The sequence below is a fragment of the Poecilia reticulata genome, chromosome 11, assembly GCF_904066995.2.
Source record: "Poecilia reticulata chromosome 11, P_reticulata-male-v2, whole genome shotgun sequence".
Classification (NCBI taxonomy): Eukaryota; Metazoa; Chordata; class Actinopteri; order Cyprinodontiformes; family Poeciliidae; genus Poecilia; species Poecilia reticulata.
In genome coordinates, this window is record NC_088840.1 from 21,488,391 (window position 1) to 21,515,988 (window position 27,598).

At 39.0% G+C, this 27,598-nt stretch overlaps 3 protein-coding genes and 1 pseudogene across 5 annotated transcripts in view; all 4 read right to left on the reverse strand.

Annotated features, from left to right (window-relative positions):
* Positions 1–27,598, reverse strand: part of LOC103460877 (uncharacterized) — a 106,415-nt gene that overhangs the window by 56,451 nt on the left and 22,366 nt on the right. The window lies entirely within an intron of this gene.
* On the reverse strand, positions 362–9,013 carry LOC108166705 (uncharacterized). Of its 2 annotated transcripts, none has more exons than XM_081612544.1 (3): positions 8,929–9,013; positions 8,592–8,690; positions 362–3,301 (listed from the first exon to the last, which is right to left on the reverse strand). In XM_081612544.1, the coding sequence occupies exons 1-3, from the start codon at positions 8,936–8,938 to the stop codon at positions 2,286–2,288; spliced, it is 1,125 nt and encodes a 374-aa protein (XP_081468670.1). In that variant the 5' UTR covers positions 8,939–9,013; the 3' UTR covers positions 362–2,285. The 2 variants fall into 2 exon arrangements, with proteins under 2 accessions (XP_081468670.1, XP_081468671.1); XM_081612545.1 differs by having other exon boundaries at positions 8,855–8,964.
* LOC103472627 (N-acetylneuraminate-9-phosphate synthase-like) lies at positions 10,561–14,568 on the reverse strand. The gene is made up of 6 exons (XM_008422385.3): positions 14,268–14,568; positions 13,219–13,434; positions 13,034–13,133; positions 12,071–12,225; positions 11,306–11,572; positions 10,561–11,199 (listed from the first exon to the last, which is right to left on the reverse strand). The coding sequence occupies exons 1-6, from the start codon at positions 14,496–14,498 to the stop codon at positions 10,990–10,992; spliced, it is 1,179 nt and encodes a 392-aa protein (XP_008420607.2). The 5' UTR covers positions 14,499–14,568; the 3' UTR covers positions 10,561–10,989.
* On the reverse strand, positions 19,205–27,240 carry LOC103472628 (uncharacterized; annotated as a pseudogene). Its single transcript, XR_534905.2, has 2 exons — positions 27,013–27,240; positions 19,205–23,065 (listed from the first exon to the last, which is right to left on the reverse strand). The product of XR_534905.2 is annotated as an uncharacterized LOC103472628 (transcript).

The window sequence follows — 27,598 nt, forward strand, 5'->3', positions numbered from 1 at the left end:
TTCCACCAACACAGTTTCTGTTTCAGCTTTCTCTGGACTCCTTGTCAGTCTTTGTGCTCCTTTTACATCCCTATGATTTTCTTTTAAATCCCCAACTAAATCTTTCATGTTTACACTTAAAGGCACTCCTGTAACAATTCCTTTACCTTTACTTTCATTTACTCTCATCACCCACTTTAACAACTGTCCTCACTTTGACTTTACACACCCACTCAAGTTTCTTCGCCTTTTCCACTTGAACTTCCGAATTACATCCAATCAGAAGTTTTCCGTCTCTCAGTATTTTAGCATGTTTAATTTCTCCAACATGCACTTAATCAATCAATCAATCAATCAATCAATCAATCAATCAATCAATCAATCAATCAATCAATCAAATTTTATTTGTATAGCACATTTCAGTAGCAAGGCATTTCAAAGTGCTTCACATAATTAAGATAAAAACAGCACAGAAAGACAAAGAGAATAAAAAAACGAGGTAAAAAAAAGAAAAACATTAAAACCCGCACCCCTTGACTTCAGTTAAACATCTCACACCACAGAGTTTTAGTTAAAACGCCATTTAACAAGGATTCTCACACCTCAGTTTTAGTTAAAACTCCATTTAACAAGGATTCTCACACCCCTAGAACAAGGTCCACCTCTAAGGACCTTGTTCGTTTGGTTTTTGTGAAACAGAAAAAGACAGGATAAACCAATGGCACCATAAACCCAACTTTATCTCTTATCCTGGATTTTGTAATCTTACTGTTGTGAAACAGCCTTCTGGTGTTTCCCAATCCTGATTTGGATCATTTCAGTGCAACAAAAAAGCAAAAAGGGGAAATCTGTATGGAGGTGAACTGGTTTTTACAGCACTGTATAAACCTCTGGCTAATGAATGCTGACACCAGCTAACTTGTGATTTGCTAGATAAGATCCAGCAGTTAAATGGGTCAAAACTGAAAGGTTTCCACAGGTATTGCCTAGTTTTCTGTATATAAAATGGCCTGTACTTTAGTCATTTCCCCATTAGCACACAAACTACTGGAAAGTAGCGACGGCTGCCCTCAGGTAGTCTGACAGAGGTCAGACCAGTATGCAATGAGAACTAGAAAATAGTTACAAATAGTTACCTTACTTAACAGATTCATTTACTGTTATCCAACATGATGTAGCATTTAAGCTAACATTAGCTTTTGTTTAATTGGGACAGAAAAGCTAAGCTTAACTTACTGAATGCATCGAGTTAATGTTATCCAACATCCTATATGCTAACATACCGCAACATGGTAATGATAGCATTTAAGCCAATATTAGATTTTTAGCTAATTTTTTATCTAAAAACTAAACCTCCTGTATTTAATGGGTTAAGTCGTGTTAACCAACATGCTAGTGTAAGCCAACATATTGATATTTAAGCTAACGGTTTTCTTTTTGACTAATGTTAGCTAATACATTCTTATTACTGCACTATGGGATAAAAGTTGTTGCCCTTTAACCCTAAAATTATTCAATATATATTATACTTCGCCTTTGTAACCATGATTCTGCTCTTTTCAGCAGTAGCGTTCAGCACTCGCTGCATTTTCAAAGGAAATGCAAGTCATCAAGTGACTTTGTAAGGACTTAATCAAAAATATATGTGTAGAGATTAAATTAGTTTCAACTTTTAAAAAAAAACTAAAGTGATCTTTAATAGAAAACAGCCACAACAGAAAATAGAAAAATTATACAACTAGGACAAGCAACACTCCAAATTATTGGAGACAATAATCACATATTTTGTACTATCAAGAACAATCAAAGAAGGAAAATATGTTTATATTCAATATTGCATTTTCTAAGTAAAAGGGCAGGTTAATTTATTTGAAAAACTTTTACATAGACTGGTTAATATAAATTGGAACAAATAATAGCATCAGTTTCAGTCTAGTTTTGCTTTAAAGACAAACCTATCACAGAAGTTTTTAATACAGTAAATTTAAAAGTGCAAAACAATTAATGAAAATCTACAATTAGTGCACAACAGCACATTTTATTTTGGATTAAAAATGTATTAAAGTAAATCTCATTCACTCCACTCATTCTCTCCATTCAGAATAATAGAAATCAATCCTTCAAGTTCATATTGTACATCTTAAAGTATCAAAATGTCAAGAACCAAATTATCACATTTAAGAAATTAGAAAATTAAACAATTTCTCCACTTTATAGACAAGAAAACCCTCCAGTGTATAGCTCCAGTTTCCATCTAAATGACTTTTATAGTGAATCTCAACACAGGACATATATGGAAAATAGTTTTACGGCTTTTCACCATTGTGAATCATCATGTGCCGAGTTAAAATCGTTTTTTGATTAAAACCTTTTCCACATTTCAAACATGAAAACGGCTTTTCACCAGTGTGAATCCTGATGTGCTGAGTTAAATTCCATTTGTCACTAAAATTTTTTCCACAGTTCCCACAAGAAAACGGCTTTTCACCAGTGTGAATCATCATGTGCCGAGTTAAAAACTGTTTTTGCCTAAAACGTTTTCCACAGTTCACACATGAAAATGGCTTTTCACCAGTGTGAATCCTGATGTGCTGAGTTAAACTCCGTTTGTCACTAAAACTTTTTCCACAGTTCCCACAAGAAAACGGCTTTTCACCTGTGTGAATCATCATGTGCCGAGTTAAATTCAGTTTTTGATTAAAACCTTTTCCACAGTTCACACATGAAAACGGCTTTTTGCCTGTGTGAATCATCATGTGCCGAGTTAAATTTGGTTTTTGATTAAAACCTTTTCCACAGGTCACACATGAAAACGGCTTTTCACCAGAGTGAATCATCATGTGCTGAGTTAAAAACTGTTTTTGACTAAAACTTTTCCCACAGTTTCCACAAGAAAACGGTTTTTCACCAGTGTGGATCATCATGTGCTTAGTTAAATTCCATTTTAGACTACAACATTTTCCACAGGTCACACATGAGAATGGTTTTCTTCTTTCCTGAATTTGGTTCTCAGCTTCAACAGCTTCCTGGAAGATGACTTGGTTCCTGTTTGGTTCTGATTCAGTGTGAGATGTTTGTTCATCAACAGGAACCACCATGCAGGTATCAGTCTCCTGTTTTAACTCAACCTGTTCTTCATCCTGACTGCAGTAAACTTCTTTCTCTTCTACTTTTATCTGCTGATGCTCTAGATCCTCCTGCTCTTCTTTTATCTGATGATCTTCTGGTTCTTCCTGTTCTTTTTTCACCTGCAGAAGTTCTAACTCCTCCTGGTCCCGAATGGATCTCCTCTCCTGGTTACAAACGTTACATTGCAGGCAATCTGGACAAGACAACAGAGGAAAAGAGCAATTGTTAACTTTATTAAAGTAAATGGGAAAAATTGTTCATCTTTTAAGACAGAAATGAAAAAAGAAAAAACCCACACCTAAAAATTAAAGAGTGTAGAAAGAAAGTTCAGTTGACAAATCCCGCTGATAATTGGAGAATTCTCAAATGAACAGATATTAAAAATCTATTTTTTATAATAAAATTAATTATAGTCACCATTGTTTTAAATTTTATTCCAGCCATCCATTTTCTTTACACCCTTGTCCCTCAGTGGGTTCGGGAGGGTTGCTGGTGCCTCTCCAGCTAACGTTCTGGGTGAGAAGTGGGGTCACCCTGGACAGGTCGCCAGTCTGTCGCAGGGCAACACAGAGGCACACAGGACACACAACCACTCACACCTAGGGACAATTTAGAGAAACCAATTAACCTGACAGTCATGTTTTTGGACTGTGGGAAGAAGCCGGAGTACCTGGAGGAAACCCACGCATGCACAGGGAGAACATGCAGAAAGACCCCACGCCAGGAAGAGAATCCAGATCCTTCTTGCTGCAAGGCAACTGCGCCACTATGCAGCCCAATTTCATCCATCCATCCATCCATTTTCTTGCACCATTGTCCCTTAATGGGGTCGGGAGGGGTGCTGGTGCCTATCTACAGCTAACGTTTTGGGCGAGAGGCGGGGTACACCCTGGACAGGTCGCCAGTCTGTCGCAGGGCGCCCAATTTCATTATTACAAGATATAACTTTATTTGGAGCTATAATTTATTTTCATTACTTTTATTTGTATTAAAATGTGATTTTAGTTCACTTTATACCTTTGGGATTTACTTACAGAGTTTATTTGTAGCTAGGCCCGTCACGATAACAAATTTTGCTGGACGATTATCGCAATAATTTTTTAGACAAACGATATTGTTTCAAGACCTTTTGACACTGATTTAATGGAAATGACTAATAATACATGCGATTTCCTGATAGATACACCTTATTTTCAAAAGAACAACATAACACTGGAACTGATAAACTAAATAAAACAACCAAAAACAAAAAGGATTCTCAGTCTCCATTAGCAAAAAACGTACTTGAATAAAAACTAAACAACATGAAGCCAAAGTGGAAATAAATACTGCATTCAACCAAAAGAGTGCAGATTATGAAGTCTGTATACTATATTGCCCTTCAGCAATCAATAGATTTAAATAGGGAAAACGGGCACATCCCACTACCTAATACAGTAGTTCATACTACACAATTTTTTGCCCCTATTTCCCCCTATGACAATCTTAGATCGTTGACCGATCTAACCGATCATCCTGCAGTGTGTGGTGTGTTACGGCCACTCCAATCTAAATCAGGGGTTTTCCCCTAGTAGGACCTTAACGCTAAATGTGACAGGTAGCCAATCAGAAAGCGCGGATTCTCCTCCTGTTTTCTGAGGGGAAATTACGGAGGGGAATCCCAACCAGCTGACACGGCGCAACCCGAAGTCCAGCGGACATTGGAGATGATATGTGGAAACAACATTGTTTATTCAACGTTTCGTGCACAGAATATAGACATGATGAGGAGTTGGAGCCAAATTGCTACCGCAGTTGATAAACCCGGTACGTTTTCAGCTGTTCTTCATTAATGTGTCATAAATAGGTTATAATGATTTTCAGTCAGTCAGGACTTTACGCTGACTCTAGCCACATGCATTGCAGGTAGATTGTAGTAAAGCATTGATTAATCCCTGGTTTTAAAATTAGTTAACTGTACTTGTAGCCATTATTTTGTGCCCATGTGGCTGAACACCACACGGCACGACGAACCCGATCGAACCGTTATACCTAGGATTTCTGTCGGCTAATGTGTGGTCTCAGGTTTTGAAAATGGGCCGACAACTCGTGTCGTGTGCGCTGGACATTAGACTAAGGAAATGAGGAAGGGAGGGTCAGTGGAGAGCACCGGAGCTGAGCCTTTTTTCATTCAGTATCATCAATAGAAAGAAAAAAAGGCAGGAAGAGACGATAAAGCCGATAATTAAAATGAGGTTGATAGGTTTAATTTATCGTGCGATTAATTGATTTATCGTTTATCGCAACAGGCCTATTTGTAGCTTAATAGTTGTTTAGTTTTTATTCCTTTGTTATTTACTTTTCTAAGTTAGACAGGAAGAACTGTGGGTCCATTATCTGTAAGTATAGGTACTAGTAGGCAACGTGAAAACAACATGAAGCCTTACAATGAATAAACAAGTAAAAGATGTTTGTGATTCTGATACATAAATTCTGATTAATCTGGTTGTTTGAAACAATGGCTGGATCAAAAAGAAAACTGGAGACAAACAGGAGAGAGAGTATGGAGTGAAAATAGTCTCAAAATATCTGTGCATGTGTAAAAATATCTGTGCATGTGTAATACTGGATTTGTAAACCTTAATAAAATAAACCTTCTCCTTCTTCTTCTATAAATGTTGAAAAAGTACACACAAGTCACCTGGTACACACACACAAAACTGCATTTACACACAGATCCGGTTACGAGTGCACAACTATTTTTGAGACTCATTTCACGCTTCGGGGAAGCTCCCAGATTTGTGTGTAGATGATGCGTTTACATGCTAGTAGAAAGCTGGGCCATCTGAGTTTTGCTCTGAGTCTAGTGTTTTTATCCTCTGAACGTTTCTCACTGTGCTTGTTCTGAAGAGAAAAATATGTTAGTTCAGTGGAAAACGGAATATCTCAGCACTTCTTTATAATATCCTAAAATTATTTATAGACATATTGTGCATTTTTGAGCGGTACAGGAGACTAAGTGGTCTGAAAAATGACCACTGGGTGGCGGGATGGTTCGCTGGCCGGAAAAATAGCCAGACAAACCCAGAAGCAAGATGGAGCGTCCAGGTTATTTCTTTTCACTCCATATGAGAGGGTTGTGATTCGCTTGTTACTCCTTTAACACAGGGGGAACAGTATCTGATGGGTAATATTGAGCATTAAAATGCATTGCCCTGTTTTTAATTCATATAGCACTAAAAGGCTGGATTGTAATATGTCCAGGGGTGAAAGTAAGGGGATACGGTCGGGTACTGCGTACCCCTAAAAGATTTAGCGGGGGTACGCAGTACCTGCAAGAGAGGGGGAGCGACTCTCTGCTGTAAAAAAATCAATGGGTCCATTGTGCAGCCGTGAGTTCACCCAAGAACAATCTAAAACACGACAATCAGTTAATGAATACCTTTTCTCTAATTTCATATTGTTTCTGAACTGTTCGTGCTTTGCTAGAGTAGGGCTGCAACACGTCGATAGCGGAAGGTTTTGAGTCGATCTCGACATTAGGTGACAAACTGAACGCCGCCAGGACGCTGAGACCAGCACATCCTCTGGCTCGCTTAAAACGTTCGTAACTTTATTAAAGAACAACAACAAAAAATCAACAAAACGTGTTCAAATTAATGACCCAACAACAATAATAATCTCAGTGATTATTGTTTCAACAAGGTGTTGCGCAATTCTGTGCGTTCGGTTCCATTACCAAAATAACAGAGCAGGAGTTTAAAATTAACTAATCAACCACCACTGTGTTCATGAGAGGCTTATTAATGATCGCAAAATAAATATCAAGCCTGCAAATCTAATATTGTAACGTACTGAATGTTATATTTTTAACTAATGTCGGGTCGGCTTGTGGAGCGCAGGTTGCCATGGCAATGGGTGTGCTTACATGACAGGGAGAGACGGAGAGTAAAAAGGTGTGAGTGGTTTAGAGTTGATCACCTGTTCGGGTTGTTTTACCTTTTTTTTTACTTTTGCATTAGCGCATCACAGCCGCTGTAGTTTCTGAACGTTCAATAAACGACGAACTTGGACTAATTACCTCATTCTTTGTGAGTATAAGTCATTTATAAGAAACATCAAACACAGTAAATATGTTTCATTAAGTATCTAACAGACAAATGGCATCTACCGCGATAATTATGTGAAATTAAATTAATTGTCTAATATAAAAAATAGTTTGGTGCTGTCAGGCTCAGAGTCTGAGAAGCTTTTCCTTTATTAAACATTTTTGTTTTTTGCCTCTTATTTAGTGGAAATATTGATGATGATATTTTCTCCAAAATAATAACCTTTTTCAACCTTTTTAGCTACACTGTTGAAAATGAGGCTCCATGATTCACTAATGACATAAAATCCAGTCCAACATCTGGTTTGAGGTCATTCCTCTGGAACCTTTTATTGTGAATCTCAACACAGATTCAGTTGGGATATTTTTTGGAAGAAAAATATCCCAACTTCAGAAGATGAGCTTTTAACCTAACAGAGCTCTGTGGTTCCTCCTATCAGTATGAGAGTCAGGGTGAGGAGGCGCCATGTTAGGAAGAGAAGTGGAAGCTGCAGGATCTTCAGAACAAACAGGTCATGATGCTGGGCTACTGATTATCCCTCTGTCTGGACACAGGATCAATAGAACCAGTTTAAAAGCTAAAATGAATGGTTATATGCCAGACATGGAAAACTGGGATTCACTCCATGTCATGATGTTCAGGATTTAGGTCTCATGGCATCTCAAGGTGTCAACATTGCAGCCAGTGGGCTGAGGGAGGTACAGCTTTATTTTGTAACAATTCAAGAGCTAACCAGCTTTTATCACTACGCAAAAAGACTAATCAGCACCGAAACTCCAAAGCACACAAAGAAGCTATATATATAAATATATATATATATAAATAATCTTTTTTGTCATAGCACCCCCAAGAGTTGAAAACAACTTTCACCCCTGAATATGTCCATCTATCCATCTATAACTAATATATATATATATATGTGTGTGTGTGTGTGTGTGTGTGTGTGTGTGTGTGTGTGTGTGTGTGTGTATTATAAAGAGCAGTTCTAGTGTGATCCAGATGTAAACAAATTGTGAAAATCAAACTTCATTGAGTTTTACAAATCAGGAAAAGGTTTCACAAATCCCAAACAAGGTTATAAATATTTAAGAGAAGAATAATCCTGTCCTGGTTTGAAGAGTCTAGGTGTTGTAGTTTTTAAACTACAGTCGATTAAATATGCGGAAGATAGTGAAAAATTAGGTGGAATCGCCCTTTAGCCATTGAAAGCTAGAATTGAAAACTAACTTCAGCTTCGTCTATTAACGAGCCATTTTCTCAGTGTAATTGTGATGTCTGCATTCATTTGCCTGTTAATAATTTGTTATACGGGAAGGGATCAGTTGCTAAAATTATCCTGATAAAGAAAGTTTCAGATATTTATACTTTAACCATCCAATCTCTGGTGTTTCCTACCTATCCGGTGTAAGATTATCCGGGGAGTCCGGGAGAAATCCAGCAGTCTGCGCTGATCATCCATCTCTTCCTCCGACTTGACGATGATTCCTTTAAACTCTGTGAATCAACATTGTATAATATTGTGTATTGTCTTATACCGGATACAATACAAATCTGCCAAATACAGGTTATGAGATAGAAAGGTAGGTTTCTATCTCATAACCTCACCATCTGAACTAATAGAAAAGAATTTGGCTCAGAAAACAGATTCCCAATCGAACCTTCTAAGCAGCAGGATTAACTGCTCGTTGATAAACTTGTTTAAAGAAACACTCAAATATTCAACAAAACAGACCATCCGCCATCTTCTTTCCGCTTCCTCATCTTTCTTCTTCTTCTTTGGGGTTTTATGACTGTCGGCATTCATATTGTTGCATTACCGCCACCTTGTGGTTTATACGAGCATCACATCTAAATATTTCTCATACTATGCGAGTTGCGGACAGTGAAACACACCGGGGAGGGAGATTAGTGACTGGGGATGATTCTGGCAGCAGCAGATAGATCATTTATGGGGTTTTTACAGGCTGGTGGCTCAGCCATCAGGACTACTGGCCTGGTGGCTGTTCTGTTCCTGGGTGGGTCTGAGGTAGACCTGGGTTCTTGGGATCTTGGGATCTTGGGAGCGTATTGTCTGGGATCCTGGCTGAGCCTGGACGTTTGGGTTCTGAGGCTTTGGGTGCATGCATTGCATTAGTGGGCCATGAAGCCTCATAAGCTTATTGCCATTTACCTGCTATATTTCATGCCGACTAGCTGATTGCTGGTGCTGCTCTGACAGAAAACTCATTAAGAGGTCCGACCTTTAGAGGAGCTGTCAGAACCGACTGGTATGGAGAGTGGATCAGAATGTCACTCTAGGATTAAATTGTGTTAAATAGTTGTGTTCTTTTCAGATAAAATTCACTTTGAGTTATTTATGAATAAAATCTTCTAAATGTAACTTTAATTCAATGAAATTTTTGAGACTATTTTTCTAACTTTATGCATGCAAAAGTTAAAAGACTTGCAGAATTTACAATAATGCTATATAGAGACAGAGACAGGACAGACTTAGACATGGGAACACAAAAGCATTACTGATGTAAAATATAATAATAAATAAAACCGCAACAAAGGGATGAATATTTTAGGTTTAACTTGCATCGGTGAGCAATTCAATTAACTTTTCAGTCAAGTATTCATACGTTTCAATATATTTCAGAGATTCCAAATACAATTACAATTAAGATTTTAAAAAATGTCAAAAACTGGGGATGATCTTCGCTACCTTTGCTTATGAATAAAGAATTTTTCCAGACAAAATATCAGATTACAACAGAGTTCTAGATTTTTGTTTTTCAATAATACTCCAACATTTTACAGATCTCTAGAAATAGATTCTGAAAGTGAGTTTGGTCCAGCTCGGTCAAAACGTGTGGAATTTATGGCCAAACGTATGGCAGAGGCGTGACCTGTCACTGCGTTGCAACGCCATAGCCACGCCCTCTGCTGTTACTATAGTATTACTGGTGGCCTTCCGTTAAGAAAGAAAGAAAGAACTTGAAATGCCAAAATATTTACTCACTCTTTACAGAAGGTGCTGGAAATGATCCCTTTGTGCGTCAATGCAGTTTTGGGCGCGCCTTAACATATTGTCATATATGTGACGCAACTCTGGGGCACCAATGTTCTGAATTGCATTACGACTATTGTCTTTCTGCTGTAAAGTTTTCGGGTTATTAGCGTACACTTTGAAAAGTGTACGAAAAAGTAAAAAAAAAGTTTAATAAAAGTAGCCAGGCAGGAAGGCGGGTTACTTTTTTCGTGGGCCACCCTGTAGCACATATGTTAAAAATAAAATATGCTTTATGTCTGGATGCTAAAAATCCAAATTTAGCATTTATATTATTAACAGACTTATGACCAAAATACAAAACACAAACACTAATATTTGCCAAGATTTTATTTTAAGGTTTTTTTTTCTTTAAGACATAATTCAGACACAAATGCTTCAAAAACACCTTGCCTAAAGTTTCTGGCAAAGGGAAATTATATTGTCAGACAGATTTATAACAGGAGTACCAGAGACAGAGCTTCTGAAGGCACCGACCAGAAAATGAAAATAGCCAGAAAACGTCTCGTTAAGGCCACTTTCTGAAAAAAAAAAATTTTTAATCATCCATCAAAAGATTTAAGCTATTTCACTCCACTTACCAACCATTTGGCAAATTTCTGATTATCTAGGAAGTAAAATCACCCTCATACTTAATGTGTGAACATCCAAATTATCCCATTAAGAATAAAACCCCCCAAAACAAACCAAAAAGAAATAAGTGCCTTTTTATTTCCAACAAGTTTCAACCATCTGCTGTGATCAACACTCGGCCTTCTTGCCGTAGCTGTCCACCACCTCCGGCAGGACACTGTTGTCCTCCTCCACCTCCTCCGTCACCGTCTTCCCAACCAGCTGGAAGATGTCCTCTGCCGGGACGCCCATGGGCTCCGCCACTTTCACCGCCAGCATGTCCAGCGTCAGGACCGTTCCCTTGGGGATCTTCACCTTGGCAACCACGGATTTGCCCAGCTGGAGGACAAGTAACGACAGGGAGCAACGTTATTACAGATAATAAAAACTTTCTTTGCTGCCAAACTTTTGCGCGTCTCATCGTAGAGGAGAAGGTCACACTGACCTTGTCGTGGCACGCCTTCTCGCAGGGCAACATCTGCTTGACGCCGCTTCCCAGCGCCCGCTCCACCAGACGGACGGAGCGGACCAGCTCCGCCAGCTCAGAGGGGATCAGCGAGGCCTTGTGGTCGGTCCCCTTCCATGTCTTGTCCAAGGTCACGTGACGCTCAATGACCTTCGCTCCCAGAGCCACAGCTGAAACAGAGATGCTGATCCCAGACTCATGACCAGAATACCCGATGGGAATATCGGGAAACTCCTTCTGGTATTCCTACAGTGAAAAACAGAAATATTGTTGATGACGTTTATTGTGTCTTCCCTTCTTCTGATATGCCTGTTGCCTGTTTCAGACTCTCCTATATGGCTCCTCACAAAAGAATCCATATGTAAAACATTTTAGTTTTTTTTTTCCTGGTTGCATACTTTCATAATTTAGAACCAAAGTATAATTTACCTTCTACTTGACAATTATGCACAACTTTGTGTTACTTCACACAAACTGAATAAACTAACTACAAACACACTGAAGTCTGTGGTTGTAACGTGACACCATGTGCATAATTTCTTTTCCTTCCCACAGAAAAAAAAAACAAGCAACATTTTTACAATTTTACGTTTTTGTTTCACATCACCTGCATCTCCCCACCCAAATGTCACAAGTGGACACATATGGAAAAAAAAAAATAAAAAAATAAAAAAATAAATAAATATATATATATATATATATATATATATATATATATATATATATATATATATATATATTCACCATGATGACTCCAAGGTTGACATCTTCAGCCTCCAGAGGATACGCGCTGGTGCACTGCAGGATGGTAAAGTTCTGGTTGTGCTCCTTCACCGTCTTGTAGACGCGACGCATCGTCTTCATCGACTGCATCCCACTGGACACCACCATGGGACGGCCTGACGCAAACCACAGGACAACATCCTTATAAATGGTTCATGTGGCTCCTAAATGCTGCTTAGATCCAAGACTTTGATTTCACCAAGAAACAAATATGTAGCAATAAGAAAGACCAGAATCTTAAAAGTGTTTGCTTTCTTTTAATATAAATAAGAAAATCTAATTATTTTTATTTCTATTCAAAGTAAGAAGAACAAGAGTTCCTCTGTGTTGCCTAGTGTACAATATAGGCTACTTGTTTCATGAGAATGATAAGAAACATATTGTGTCTTTGTTAAAATAAATCTACTCAGTTAAAATTAATTTAATTTATGGGTATTTTGATGACTAAAGAGGTTAGAGCTTAGTGGCTCAGACAAAAACATTTCCCACAACCTTCTTATGCTTCCTAAAAGCAAAACTTTAAGAAATTAGTAATTAATCAAGACTATTTTGTTTGCGTAAAATGATCAGTTTTTGAAGCACATGAAGAGAACACCTTAAAGTGCTGAGAAAAACAGAACAAGATGAAAAATGCATGTAAATTTCATTTGTTTACACTTTATTTTTTCAGCTTTTTAGGAACTTTGTTTTTTAAAAGTTAGCCCTTTATAAAACAACCATGACAAGCTAGTAGATGTAGCCTTAGTAAATTAGCAAACAATGGTTCTTCTTCTGTGAGTTTTCAGGTCAGCTTGGTTTTGTTCGTATGCAATACATACATTGCTAAGAAACAACTGCTTTCAACATTTCTCAAAACCTGAGCAACGTTTCTCTCCCATCACACCCAAAGCCTCAACCTGAGGCAGCAGCAGGTGACAGCCTCACCCTTCTTGGCCGCTTTCTCCAGATATGGAAAGTTGTTGGCATCTGCAGATGCAACTTTGAAGAAAGGCACGTTGAGCTCGTGGAGAAACTCTACTGCCATCTAAAGGACGCAGACGAGAACTGCAGTTAAATCCCCCGAGCAGATCAAATCAGAAAGTAACCCTCCGAACTCAACCCCGTCTTACCTCATCCGTCCCCGAGGCCGTGAAGAAGATCCCCACCTCTGCAGCGTATTTCTGCAGCTCCCTGTACTGATTATGACTGAACTCCAGGTGGCGCTTGTGTTCGCCGTAGGTTTTGCCCCAGGAGTTCTTGGAGGTGTACGGACGCTGCAGGGCTTTTTTGTTGAATTTGTACTCCAGCTCGCACTTCTGGAATTTGGCGCAGTCAGCACCGCAGTCCTGAGGGGGCGAATGTGTGAAAATACATCAGATATCTTCACTTTGAACCAAACAAGAAAAAAAGTTTGTATATTTTTATGTAAAAAGTTTTCCTTTCTTTAAGAGCACAGATTATTGGAGGTATTTTGGCAACAGTTGTAGTTGGGAAGATGTAGTACACATACTAGTACTCACACTAGCATGAAAATATATATTTTTTTCCAATATGTAACTGGGGATCCAACAAATATTAACTTCAATATTTTTCAAGAAAGTGGAAAATCTATGCATTAAATACAATGGACTTAAATATTAATATGTCAATTATTTGTTAAGTAAGGTACTAGAACCACTCTTTAAACCACTATTCAATCATTTACAATTGCGACCACTACCAGTACTAGGAATACTTACAACGCTTATTTCAATTTGTTGATCAAAGATAAAGAAAGACAGAACTGGTTTAGCTAGTACAAAATGCACAGCAGTGATGTGTGGCGCTCAGACTGGCATGTTATCATCACTCCTGAACATGCCCAAACCGTCAGTAAGCTGATAGGTGCAGCATGTCAGGAAGACCAGACAGTTTGAAACGGCAGGATTCCTCTGCGTGATAACTTCATTGTTGCAACTAAAAGTAAACCATCCATATATTAAATCCAGCTGGTTTATACACCGTTTCTATCAGTTTAGCAAATATCTCCCATTCATAAAAATTGGTAACGCTTTACTCCACTTTTCCCATTGACTCCATTATTAGATCAGCTAAAAACTGAGGTGTGGAAGAGCTGATAGTAATTAGCGCACACCTGCCTGAACTCAGATCCTTCCAAATAAAGCAAACTTTCATTCACCTTTGCCATTTTAATCATCTTCTTGGCGATCTCGAGGTCTCCCTGGTGGTTCTGTCCAATCTCAGCAATAATGAAACACGGATGTTTTCCTCCGATGGGCCGTCCGGGACACAGCTCAAACTCTAGAGGCATCTTGGTAGCGCTGAGGGAAACGAAAGGCGGCCGCCGGATAGTGACAGTTTCTAAAAGAAAAGCGAGGAGAACAGGACGTGCATTCAGTTGGTAGTGCATAATAACCAGACCGAGAGAAGTGCTTTACGTTCAAGGCCACACCTTTGTCAGGTGTGGCCTTGACATCTTTGCCAGGTGTCATTGCCAGGTGTCAGGGCAAAGGTGACACCTGGCCCTGACACCTGACTGCTGTGTAGCAGCCCTGGGGCTGCTTAGGGCCCCAGGGCTTTTTCAACCACTGTGCCACGGCACACTAGTGTACCATGAGTGATCGTCAGGTGTACCGTGGAAATTATCCAATTTCACCTACCGTATTTTCCGTACTATAAGCTGCTACTTTTTTCCTACACTTTGAACATGCGGCTTTTCTGTGGACTTTTCTTTAACCACCAGGGGGCTATTTAGCAGGAAGTGAATCATTGGAAGTCAAAATTGGAAATCAAAGAAGAATGCGGTAATTTCCATTTAGAACAAGCACATGCTAGCAGCAGGCACAACGGAGAAATGTTTTCTCGTTGTGCAGCTTCTAAGTTAAGGAGTATTGATCTGGCAGTACACGAGGGAAATAAAGCCGCTGCACGTAAACTCGATGTGAACAAAACCAGATTTGGAGACGGAGAACTGCGTCCTTAATATATCCAGCAGTTCTTAGGACGCAGCCCTCTGCTGGGTACTTATGGGAAACCGAGAGCGGCAGAGATACCAGCGGCCTTTAGCCCAGTGCGGCTGATATATGCAAGTTTCCAGGTGTTCAAAAAATTTGAAGGTACAGTTTATAATATGGTGCGCTCATAGTCCGGAAAATACGGTAATTGGTCTTAGATTTTTTTTTTTTTAAACGGAATAATTATCTGCAAATAATGCCATCTTCGAGTGTCTTTGCTGTAGTAGAGACTAGCGGCGTAATCATGTAATTTTCTTATCACTAGATGGCAGTAGGTACAGAGCATTTTACATTAAATAAGAGAATTAGTGATGAATGAATGTTACTACATTCATGCATCACAGACGACAGTGTTGTGGCACTGTTCAGGTGTATTTTTGAAGTGGACATGTTAAGTGCAATTTGAAATAAGAAATGTAAAATATGATAAAAATAAATGTTTGTGTTTATTTGATTCCTATTCAAGACACTTTGATAAGAATGACTATATATGTAATACAGAGTACTACAAAGTATCTTTGTTTACATTTTTGGTTGGTGGTGTGCCTCGTGATTTTTTCAATTAAGACAATGTACCTTGGCTCAAAAAAGGTTGAAAAACACTGGAGTACAGCATCCTCAACACCCACCCTCTCTCGGTAGGCGAACTGAAGAGGGTCCTTAACGCTCTGCGCCTGGGGTTGCATCATGTTCAAGACCTGTCGCTCCAATGATCAGTCGGCTTGCTTGGGCGACCCTTTTTTGGAACAGGAACTATGCAAGATGTTTTCCATAGTATGTGAACCACACCCAGTCACAGACTCAGGTTAAAGACATGCTGTAGAGGTTCTCCTAATTCCGCAGCACAGGCCTTTAGAACCCTCGGACACACCCGATCTGGACCTGCAGCCTTACTAGGATGGAGTCGTCTCATCTCAGTCCACAACTGATTAACGGTAAAAGAAGGAGGATGAGTGGTGAGAGCATATGCACGCACGATTTGTGGCAGATGATCTTTCCAGTCACTCTTTTTCTCCTCTTGTAAGGTGCGCAACATCTGGAGAAGCGTGCAGTTCAGTTGCTCCACTGGATTGCACTGAGGATGATAGGGAGTGGTGTGCGAGTGAGAAATTCCTGAGACGAACAAGCTGTTCTCAAACTCACATCCCTGACGTAGTTTTTCTGGGTACCCAAAATGAGGAATAAATTCTTGGAATATCTTTTCAGCTGCTGTCTTTCCGGATTTGTTTCGTGTTGGGTACGCTTGTGCAAAGCGAGTGAAATGGTTAGCAACAACCAGGATATACTCATATCCTCCTTTGCTTGGCTCCAAATGCAAAAAATCAATAGAGACCAACTCAAATGGCGCACTAGTTGTGATGGATCCCATTGGAGCTCTCTGTGGAATATTGGGATGTTTTTGTTTAATACATTGACATTTATTTGTCACATAATCCTCAATGTCTTGTTGCATGTCCGGCAAGTAAAAGCGTTCTCAAGCAAGATGGATCACCTTGTCAGGACCGACATGGCCCATGTCATCATGCAAGTTCTTCAACACTAGTGGTTTGAGTTTTTCTGGGAGAACTAGCTGACTGTTTAGTTCTGTTTTCCAGAAAAGTAGTCCGTTTTCCACGACTAGCTTGATCCACTCGTACAACAGTCTCCTTATTTCTTTACACATGGTTCTTTTATCCTTTTCATTTGGACTCCAGTTTCCTTGTTTCAATGACACAATCTCTTTGATAGCTGTATCTTCTTGTTGTGCTGCTCTGATATTTTCAGGCATAATGGTCATGACACCATCAGGTAGGTTAGCATCATCATTTTCATCTGCAAGTTGTAATGCAGCTATCCAGGGAACATCATTGTTTTGTGTTGCTTTTGTTGCCTTGCCAAACTGCAGACACTACTTCAGGTGACACAGTCTCGGTGTGATCTTTCATGTACTGTTCCTATGAACAGTACATGAAAGATCTGGACAACATATCTGCATCAGCATTCCTCTTTTCCGGTCTATACTTGATATCAAAGTGAAAGTTGGCCAATTCCCCAACCCACCTATGACCTACAGCATTTAACCTGGCAGAACTCAAAAGGTAAGTCAGGGGATTATTATCTGTTTAGACCAGCGTTTTTCAACCTTTTTTGGGCCGAGGTACACTGTTTTGAAAAAAATCACGAGGCACACCACCAACCAAAAGTGTAAACAAAGATACTCTGTAGCCGCCTATATTACATATATATAGTCATTCTTTTCAAAGTGTGTTGAATAGGAATCAAATACACACAAATTTATTTTTATCATATTTTACATTTCTTATTTCAAATTGCACTTTACATGTCCACTTTAAAAATACACCTGAACAGAGCCACAACACTGTCGTGTGTGATACAGTAACATTCATGCATCACTAATTCTCTTGTTTTAATGTAAAATGCTCTGTACCTACTGCCATCTAGTGATAGGAAAATTACGATTAAGCCGCTAGTCTCTACTACAGCAAAGACACTCAAAGATGGCATTATTTGCAGATAATTATTCCGTTTAAAAAAAAAAAAAAATCTAAGACCAATTACCGTATTTTCCGGACTATGAGCGCACCATACTTTAAATCATACCTTCAAATCTTTTTGAACACCCCTCTCCGCACCCTTACATAATGAGCTAAATAGCCCCCTGGTGGTTGAAGAAAAATCCACAGAAAAGCCGCATGTTCAAAGTGTAAGAAAAAAGTAGCAGCTTATAGTCCAGAAAATACGGTAGGTGAAATTAGATCATTTCCACGGCACACTTGACGATCACTCACGGTACACTAGTGTGCCGCGGCACAGTGGTTGAAAAACACTGATCTAATCCGTCATAAATTAATTTCAGAATTAATTTCACCAAATGGAATCAAACAAGAGGGCTGCACAGTGGCGCAGTTGGTAGAGCTTCTGGGTTCGATTCCCGGCTCCGGTCCTTCTGCATGAAGTTTGCATGTTCTTCCTGTGCATGCGTGAGTTTTCTCCGGGTACTCCGGTTTCCTCCCACAGTCCAAAAACATGACTGTCAGGTTAACTGACAGTCATGTTAACCTGACTGTCAATTTTGGGTCCAGGGTGACCCAAAACGTTAGCTGGAGATAGGCACAGCAACCCTCCCGAACCCTAACCACTAAGGGACAAGGGTGTAAGAAAATGGATGGATGGATGGACTCAAACAAGGAGCTCGATCAAAGAAAAAGAAAGACAGAACTGGTCTAGCTAGTACAAAACGCACTGCAGTGATGTGTGACTCTCAGACTGGTTCTTTATGATCACCACACCTGAACATGCCCAAACCATCAGTAGGCTGATAGGTGCAGCATGTCAGGAAGGCCAGACACAGTTTGAAACTGCAGGATTCCTCTGCGTGATAACTTCATTGTTGAAACTAAAAGTAAACCATCCATATATTAAATCCAGCTGGTTTATACACCATTTCTATCAGTTTAGCAAATATCTCCCATTCATAAAAATCGATAATGCTTTACTCCACTTTTCCCATTGACTATTATTAGAACAGCTATAAAACGAAGTGTGAAAGAGCTGATAGTATTTAGCAAACACACCGGAGGGCACCAGGGCTGCTACACAGTAAAAATGCCAGTGTTGAATTAAGGTTAGGTTAGGTATAACTTTATTAATCCCGTAGGGAAATTAAGGTTGTCTGTTGCTCATACATTAATTCACATCAACACAGCAATAAAAATTGTACAACTGGAAACAGTCACTCTTTTTCTCCTCTTGTAAGGTGCGCAACATCTGGAGAAGTGTGCGGTTCAGTCGCTCCACTGGATTGCACTGAGGATGATAGGGAGTGGTGCGCGAGTGAGAAATTCCTGAGAGGAACAAGCTGTTCTCAAACTCACATCCCTGATCCTGCCACCATCTGGCCACACCTCTACCCCTGCATTTGTTAACAGCAGCCTCCTTACCTCAGATGTAAGTCTGCAGACTTACCTCAGATGTAAGTCTGCAGACTTACCTCAGATGTAAGTCTGCAGACTTACCTCAGATGTAGGTCTGCAGCTTACCTCAGATGTTATGGAGGAATTCAAAGGTGCTAAACTCATGAATTAAGAGACGATACACAAACTCCATTCTCTCCGGCTCACTGACAACCAGGAAGACATTTAATGCACATCTGCGGAATCACATATTACATTTTCATCATCTCATTTCATCGTCTCAGAATCCAAAATGTCTTGTCTTCTGCTTCTGGCTTTGAGCATTTATACCGCTTTCAGTCTGCTGTTGTGTATTGGAAACCATCTGACCAATGGCGTTCTGAATCTTGCTTCTGGCTCTGTTTTACATTGAGTGTGTGTTGTAAGTTCCGAGAATTCTGGGCCGACCTCGTGGAAGTTAAATCTGCTCCCTCAGAGGACCATTAGTCAGATTGCTAGTTCTTATCTGTCCAAACAGACTCTGGCTGAGTCCCTTGCCGGCCAGGAATGTCTCGTACAACACCTTCTTTGGTGTTGAACCAGCACAACGTAACACATTCCTTTTCAGTAAAACATATCTTAATGTGAATTAACACAACTTTTAACTATTAACATAATTATATTCCTCAACAATGTAAGTCTGCAGCTTACCTCAGCTGTTATACTGAGCGCCCTCTGGAGCTATTAGCTCGCTTGCAATTACCCCGCCAGCAGGTGCAACCTCCACCTCCTTTCCTGACACATGTGGATGATCTTTGGCCTCTTTCTTTATGAAAAAACTATTTTGACAGACAAAATATTAGATTGCAACAGAGTTCTAGATTTTTGTTTTTTCCATAATACTCCAAATTTAACATATCTCTAGAAACAGATTCCAAAAGTGCAAGCAGTTTTTTTTCCCAGTTCCTCTAAGGATTTTGTTCTTTTGGGTTTTTGTGAAATGGAAAAAGCCAGGATGAACCAATGGCACGATAAGCCCAACTTTATCTCTTATCCTGGATTTTGTAATCTTACAACAGTAAGATGAAACAGCCTTCTGGTGTTTCCCAATACTGATTTGGATCATTTCAGTACAACAAAAAAGCAAAAAGGGGAAATCTGTATGGAGGTGAGCTGGTTTTTACAGCACTATAAACCTCTGGCTAATGAATGCTGACACCAGCTAACTTGTGATTTGCTAGATAAGATCCAGCAGTTAAATGTATCAAAACTGAAAGGTTTCCACAGGTATTGCCTAGTTTTCTGTATATAAAATGGCCTGTACTTTAGTCATTTCCCCATTAGCACACAAACTACTAGAAAGTAGCGACGGCTGCCCTCAGATAGTCTGACAGAGGCGAGACCAGTATGCAACATGGACTAGAAAATAGTTACAAATAGTTACCTTACTTAACAGATTCATTTACTGTTATCCAACATGATGTAGCATTTAAGCTAACATTAGCTTTTGTTTAATTGGGAGAAAAAAGCTAAGCTCAACTTACTGAATGCATCGAGTTAATGTTATCCAACATGCTAAATGCTAACATACCGCAACATGGCAATGATAGAATTTAAGCCAATATTAGATTTTTAGCTAATTTTTACCTAAAAACTAAACCTCTCTTATTTAATGGGTTGTGTTAACCAACACGATAGTTTAAATATCAATATCATGTTGGCTTACACTAACGGTTTTCTTTTTGACTAATGTTAGCTTATACATTTTTATATTACTGCACTATGGGTTAAAAGTCGTTGCTCTTTAATCCTAAAATTATTCAATATATATTTTACTTTACCTTTGTAACCATGATTCAGCACTTGAACTCAAATATTTATGCAAATTTCCGCAGTAGTTTTCAGTACTCACTGCATTTTCAAAGGAAATGCAAGTCATCAAATGACTTTGTAAGGACTTAAACAAACATATCTATATGTGTAGATTAAATTAGTTTCAACTTTAAAAATAAAGATAGTGATCTTTAATAGAAAACAGCCACAGCAGAAAATAGAAAAAATATACAACTAGGACAAGCAACACTCCAAGTTATTGGAGACAATAATCACATACTTTGTACTATCAAGAACAATCAATGAAGGAAAATATGTTTATATTGATTATTGCATTTTCTAAGTAAAAGGGCAGGTTAATTTATTTGAAAAACTTTTACATAGACTGGTTAATATAAATCGGAACAAATAATAGCATCAGTTTCAGTCTAGTTTTGCTTTAAAGACAAACCTATCACAGAAGTTTTTAATACAGTAAATTTAAAAGTGGAAAACAATGACTGAATATATACAATTAATGCACAACAGCACATTTTATTTTGGATTAACAATGTATTAAAGTAAATCTCATTCACTCCACTCATTCTCTCAATTCAGAATAATAGAAATCAATCCTTCAAGTTCATATTGTACATCTTAAAGTATCCAAATGTCAAGAACCAAATGATCGCATTTTACAAATTAGAAAATTAAACCATTTTCCCACTTTGTAGACAACAAAGCCATCCAGTGTATAATTTCATTTTTCTATATAAATGACTTATGATGAACCTCAACACAGGACATATACAGAAAATAGTTCTACGGCTTTTCACCAGTGTGAATCATCATGTGCCGAGTTAAATGATGTTTTTGACTAAAACTTTTTCCACAGTTCACACATGAAAACAGCTTTTCACCAGTGTGAATCTTGATGTGCTGAATTAAATTCCATTTGTCTCTAAAACTTTTTCTACAGTTTCCACAAGAAAACGGCTTTTCACCAGTGTGAATCCTGATGTGCTGAGTTAAATTCCATTTGTCACTAAAACTTTTTCCACAGATCACACATGAAAATGGCTTTTCACCAGTGTGAATCCTGATGTGCTGAGTTAAATTCCATTTGTCACTAAAACTTTTTCCACAGGTCACACATGAAAACGGCTTTTCACCAGTGTGAATCATCATGTGCCGAGTTAAAAACTGTTTTTTACTAAAACTTTTTCCACAGTTCACACATGAAAACGGCTTTTCACCAGTGTGAATCATCATGTGGCGAGTTAAATAAGGTTTTTGATTAAAACCTTTTCCACAGTTCACACATGAAAACGGCTTTTCACCAGAGTGAATCATCATATGCTGAGTTAAATTCGGTTTTCGATTAAAACTTTTCCCACAGTTCCTACAAGAAAACGGCTTTTCATCAGTGTGAATCTTGATGTGCTGGGTTAATAGCCGTTTTAGTCTAAAACTTTTTCCGCAGTTCACACATGAAAATGGCTTTTCACCAGTGTGAATCCTGATGTGCTGAGTTAAATTCCATTTGTCACTAAAACTTTTTTCACAGTTCACACATGAAAACGGCTTTTCACCAGTGTGAATCATCATGTGCCGAGTTAAATTCCGTTTGTCACTAAAACTTTTTCCACAGGTCCCACAAGAAAACGGATTTTCATCAGTGTGAATCATCATGTGCTGAGTTAATAGCCGTTTTAGTCTAAAACTTTTTCCACAGTTCACACATAAAAACGGCTTTTCACCAGTGTGAATCCTGATGTGATGAGTTAAATTCCGTTTGTCACTAAACCTTTTTCCACAGTTCCCACAAAAAAATGGCTTTTCACCTGAGTGAATCATCATGTGCCGAGTTAAACTCCGTTTTAGACTACAACATTTTCCACAGATGGCACATGAGAAAGGTTTTCTTCTTTCCTGATTTTGGTTCTCAGCTTCAGCAGCTTCCTGGAAGATGACTTGGTTCCTGTTTGGTTCTGATTCAGTGTGAGATTTTTGTTCATCAACAGGAACCACCATGCAGGTATCAGTCTCCTGTTTTAACTCAACCTGTTCTTCACCCTGACTGCAGTAAACTTCTTTCTCTTCTACTTTTATCTGCTGATGTTCTAGATCCTCCTGCTCTTCTTTTATCTGATGATCTTCTGGTTCTTCCTGTTCTTTTTTCACCTGCAGAAGTTCTAACTCCTCCTGGTCCCGAATGGATCTCCTCTCCTGGTTACAAACGTTACATTGCAGGCAATCTGGACAAGACAACAGAGGAAAAGAGCAATTGTTAACTTTATTAAAGTAAATGAGAAAAATTGTTCATCATATAAGACAAATATGAAAAAAGAAAAAACCCACACCTAAAAATTAAACATTGGCAGAGAGACATATCAGTTGACAAATCCCGCTGATAATTGGAGAATTCTCAAATGAGCAGATATTAAAAATATATTTTTTATATAATTAATTATAGTCACCATTGTTTTAAATTTTATTCCAGCCATCCATTTTCTTTACACCCTTGTCCCTCAGTGGGTTCAGGAGGGCTGCTGGTGCCTCTCCAGCTAACGTTCTGGGTGAGTAGTGGGGTCACCCTGGACAGGTCGCCAGTCTGTCACAGGGCAACACAGAGACACACAGGACACACAACCACTCACACCTAGGGGCAATTTAGAGAAACCAATTAACCTGACAGTCATGTTTTTGGACTGTGGGAAGAAGCCGGAGTACCTGGAGAAAACCCATGCATACACAGGGAGAACATGCAGAAAGACCCCACGCTGGGAATCGAACCCAGATCCTTCTTGCTGCAAGGCAACTGCACCACTATGCAGCCCAATTTCATTATTACAATATATAATTTTATTTGGAGCTATGATTTATTTTATTACTTTTATTTGTATTAAAATGTGATTTTACTTCACTTTATACCTTTGGGATTTACTTAACGAGTTTATTTGTAGCTTAATAGTTGTTTAGTTTTTGTTCCTTTGTTATTTACTTTTATAAGTTAGACAGGAAGAACTGTGGGTCCATTATCTGTAAGTATAGGTACTGGTACAGGACCAGCATGCACTGGGTTGGGCCTCTAGGTTTTGACCAGAGCAGGAAAGGAAACAATGAAAAGTAGTGATGGTGAGATCTGAGGAACTCCATCCAATCATTCGACTCCTGAGCCGATGCACCGCGGTGCTTCATATGCTCTACTGGGACATCAAGGGGACAATATATGTAAAATAGGCAACGTGAAAACAACATGAAGCCTTACAATGAATAAACAACTAAAAGATGTTTGTGATTCTGATACATAAATTCTGATTAATCTGGTCGTTTGAAACAATGGCTGGATCAAAAAGAAAACTGGAGACAAACAGGAGAGAGAGTATGGAGTGAAAATAGTCTCAAAATATCTGTGCATGTGTAATACTGGAATTGTAAACCTTAATAAAATAAACCTTCTCCTATGCTATAAATGTTGAAAAAGCACACACAAGTCACCTGGTACACACACACAAAACTGCATTTACACACAGATCCGGTTACGAGTGCACAACTATTTTTGAGACTCATTTCACGCTTCGGGGAAGCTCCCAGATTTGTGTGTAGATGATGCGTTTACATGCTAGTAGAAAGCTGGGCCATCTGAGTTTTGCTCTGAGTCTAGTGTTTTTATCCTCTGAACGTTTCTCACTGTGCTTGTTCTGAAGAGGAAAATATGTTAGTTCAGTGGAAAACGGAATATCTCAGCACTTCTTTATAATATCCTAAAATTATTTATAAACATATTGTGCATTTTTGAGCGGTACAGGAGACTAAGTGGTCTGAAAAATGACCACTGGGTGCCGGGATGGTTCGCTGGCCGGAAAAATAGCCAGACAAACCCAGAAGCAAGACGGAGCGTCCAGGTTATTTATTTTCACTCCATATGAGAGGGTTGTGATTCGCTTGTTACTCCTTTAACACAGGGGGAACAGTATCTGATGGGTAATATTGAGCATTAAAATGCATTGCCCTGTTTTTAATTCATATAGCACCATAAGGCTGGATTGTAATATGTCCATCTATCCATCTATAACCACGGGTGAAAGTAAGGGGCTACGGTCGGGTACTGCGTACCCCTAAAAGTTTTAGCGGGGGTACGCAGTACCTGCAAGAGAGGGGGAGCGACTCTCTGCTGTAAAAAATCAACGGGTTCACTGTGCAGCCGTGAGAGAACCCACTAACCAGCCGTGATCGATTAGTTTTTCCAAGAACAATCTAAAACATGACTTAACCAGTTAATAGATCGTTTTTTCCCCATTTCATATTGTTTCTGAACTGTTCGTGCTTTGCTAGAGTAGGGCTGCAACACATCAATCCCGGAAAGTTTTGAGTCGATCTCGGCATTAGGTGACAAACTGAACGCCGCCAGGACGCTGAGACCAGCACATCCTCTGGCTCCTTATCAAAATGTTAATAACAACAAAAAAAACAACAAAACGTGCTCAAATTAATGACCCAACAATCATAATCTCATTAATTATTGTTTCAACAAGGTGTTGCGCAATTCTGTGCGTTTCGGTCCCATTACCAAAATAACAGAGCAGGAGTTTAAAATTAACTAATCAACCACCGCTGTCTTTGGGGAGCGTTTATTAATGATAGAAAAATGAATATCAAGCCTGAAAACCTGATATCGTAACGGACTGGATGTTATGTTTTTAACGTAATCTCTCTGGTCAACGCAGGAGGTTGCCATGGCAATGGGTGTGCTTAAATGACAGAGAGAGACGGAGAGTAAAAATGTGCGAGTGGTTTAGAGTTGATCGTCTGTTCGGGCTGTTTTACGTTTGCTGTGGCTCTTTACAGCCGCTGTAGTTTCTGAACATTTAATTACGACAAACTTGGACTAATTATCTCGTTCTTTATGAGTATACGTCATTTATAACAAACATCAAACACGTTAAATATGTTTTATGAAGTATTTTACAAACAAATGGCTTCTACCGCGATAATTATGTGAAATTAAATTGTCTAATATAAAAAAATAGTTTGGTGCTGAGAGGTTTTCCCTTTATCAAACAATTTTTTTGCCTCTTATTTAGTGGAAACATTGATGTTGATTATATTTTCTCCAAAATAAAAACCTTTTTCAATCTTTATAGGTCCACTGTTGAAAATGAGGCTCTAACATTCACAAATGACATTGAAATAAAATCCAGTCCAACATCTGGTTTGAGGTGATTCCTCTGGAACCTGTTGGAGGAAAAATATCCCAACTTCAGAAGATGGCTTTTAACCTAACAGAGCTCTGTGGTTCCTCCTATCAGCATGAGAGTCAGGGTGAGGAGGCGCCATGTTAGGAAGAGAAGTGGAAGCTGCAGGATCTTCAGAACAAACGGGTCATGATGCTGGGCTACTGATTATCCCTCTGTCTGGACACAGGATCAATAGAACCAGTTTAAAAGCTCAAATGAATGGTTATATGCCAGGCATGGAAAACTGGGATTCACTCCATGCCATGATGTTCAGGATTTAGGTCTCATGGCATCTCAAGGTGTCAACATTGCAGCCAGTGGGCTGAGGGAAATACAGGTTTATTTTGTAACAATTCAAGAGCTACCAGCTTTTATCACTTGGCAAAAATTTAATCTACACAGAAAAAGAAGCCATATTTTATATATATATATATATATATATATATATATATATTTTTTTTTTTTTTTGGTCACAGTACTCGTAAGAATTTAAAACTACTTTCAACCGTCTATAACTATATATATATGTATGTGTGTGTATTATAAAGAGCAGTTCTAGTGTGATCCAGATGCAAACAAATTGTGAAAATCAAACTTAATTGAGTTTTACAAATCAGGAAAAGGTTTCACAAATCCCAAACAAGGTTATAAATATTTAAGAGCAGAATAATCCTGTCCAGGTTTGAAGAGTCTAGGTGTTGTAGTTTTTAAACTACAGTCGATTAAAGATACGGAAGATGGTGAAAAATTAGGTGGAATCGCCCTTTAGCCATTGAAAGCTAGAATTGAAAACTAACTTCAGCTTCGTCTATTAACGAGCCATTTTCACAGTGTAATTGTGATGTCTGCATTCATTTGCCTGTTAATAATTTGTTATACGGGAAGTGATCAGTTGCTAAAATTATCCTGATAAAGAAAGTTTCAGATATTTATACTTTAACCATCCAATCGCTGGTGTTTCCTACCTATCCGGTGTAAGATTATCCGGGGAGTCCGGGAGAAATCCAGCAGTCTGCGCTGATCATCCATCTCTTCCTCCGACTTGACGATGATTCCTTTAAACTCTGTGAAAGTTGCTTCAGCAGGATTAACTACTCGTTGATAAACTTGTTTAGAGAAACACTCGAATATTCAACAAAACAGACCGTCCGCCATCTTCTTTTTTCCCGCTTCCTCATCCTTCTTCTTCTTTTTTGGGGTTTTATGACTATCGGCATTCATATTGTTGCATTACCGCCACCTTGTGGTTTATACGAGCATCACATCTAAATATTTCTCATACTGTGCGAGTTGCGGACAGTGAAACACACCGGGGAGGGAGATTGGTGACTGGGGATGATTCTGGCAGCAGCAGATAGATCATTTATGGGGTTTTTACAGGCTGGTGGCTCAGCCATCAGGGCTACTGGCCCGGTGGCTGTTCTGTTCCTGGGTGGGTCTGAGGTAGACTTGGGTTCTTGGGATCTTGGGAGGGTATTGTCTGGGATCCTGGCTGAGCCTGAACGTTTGGGTTCTGAGGCTTTGGGTGCATGCATTGCATTAGTGGGCCAT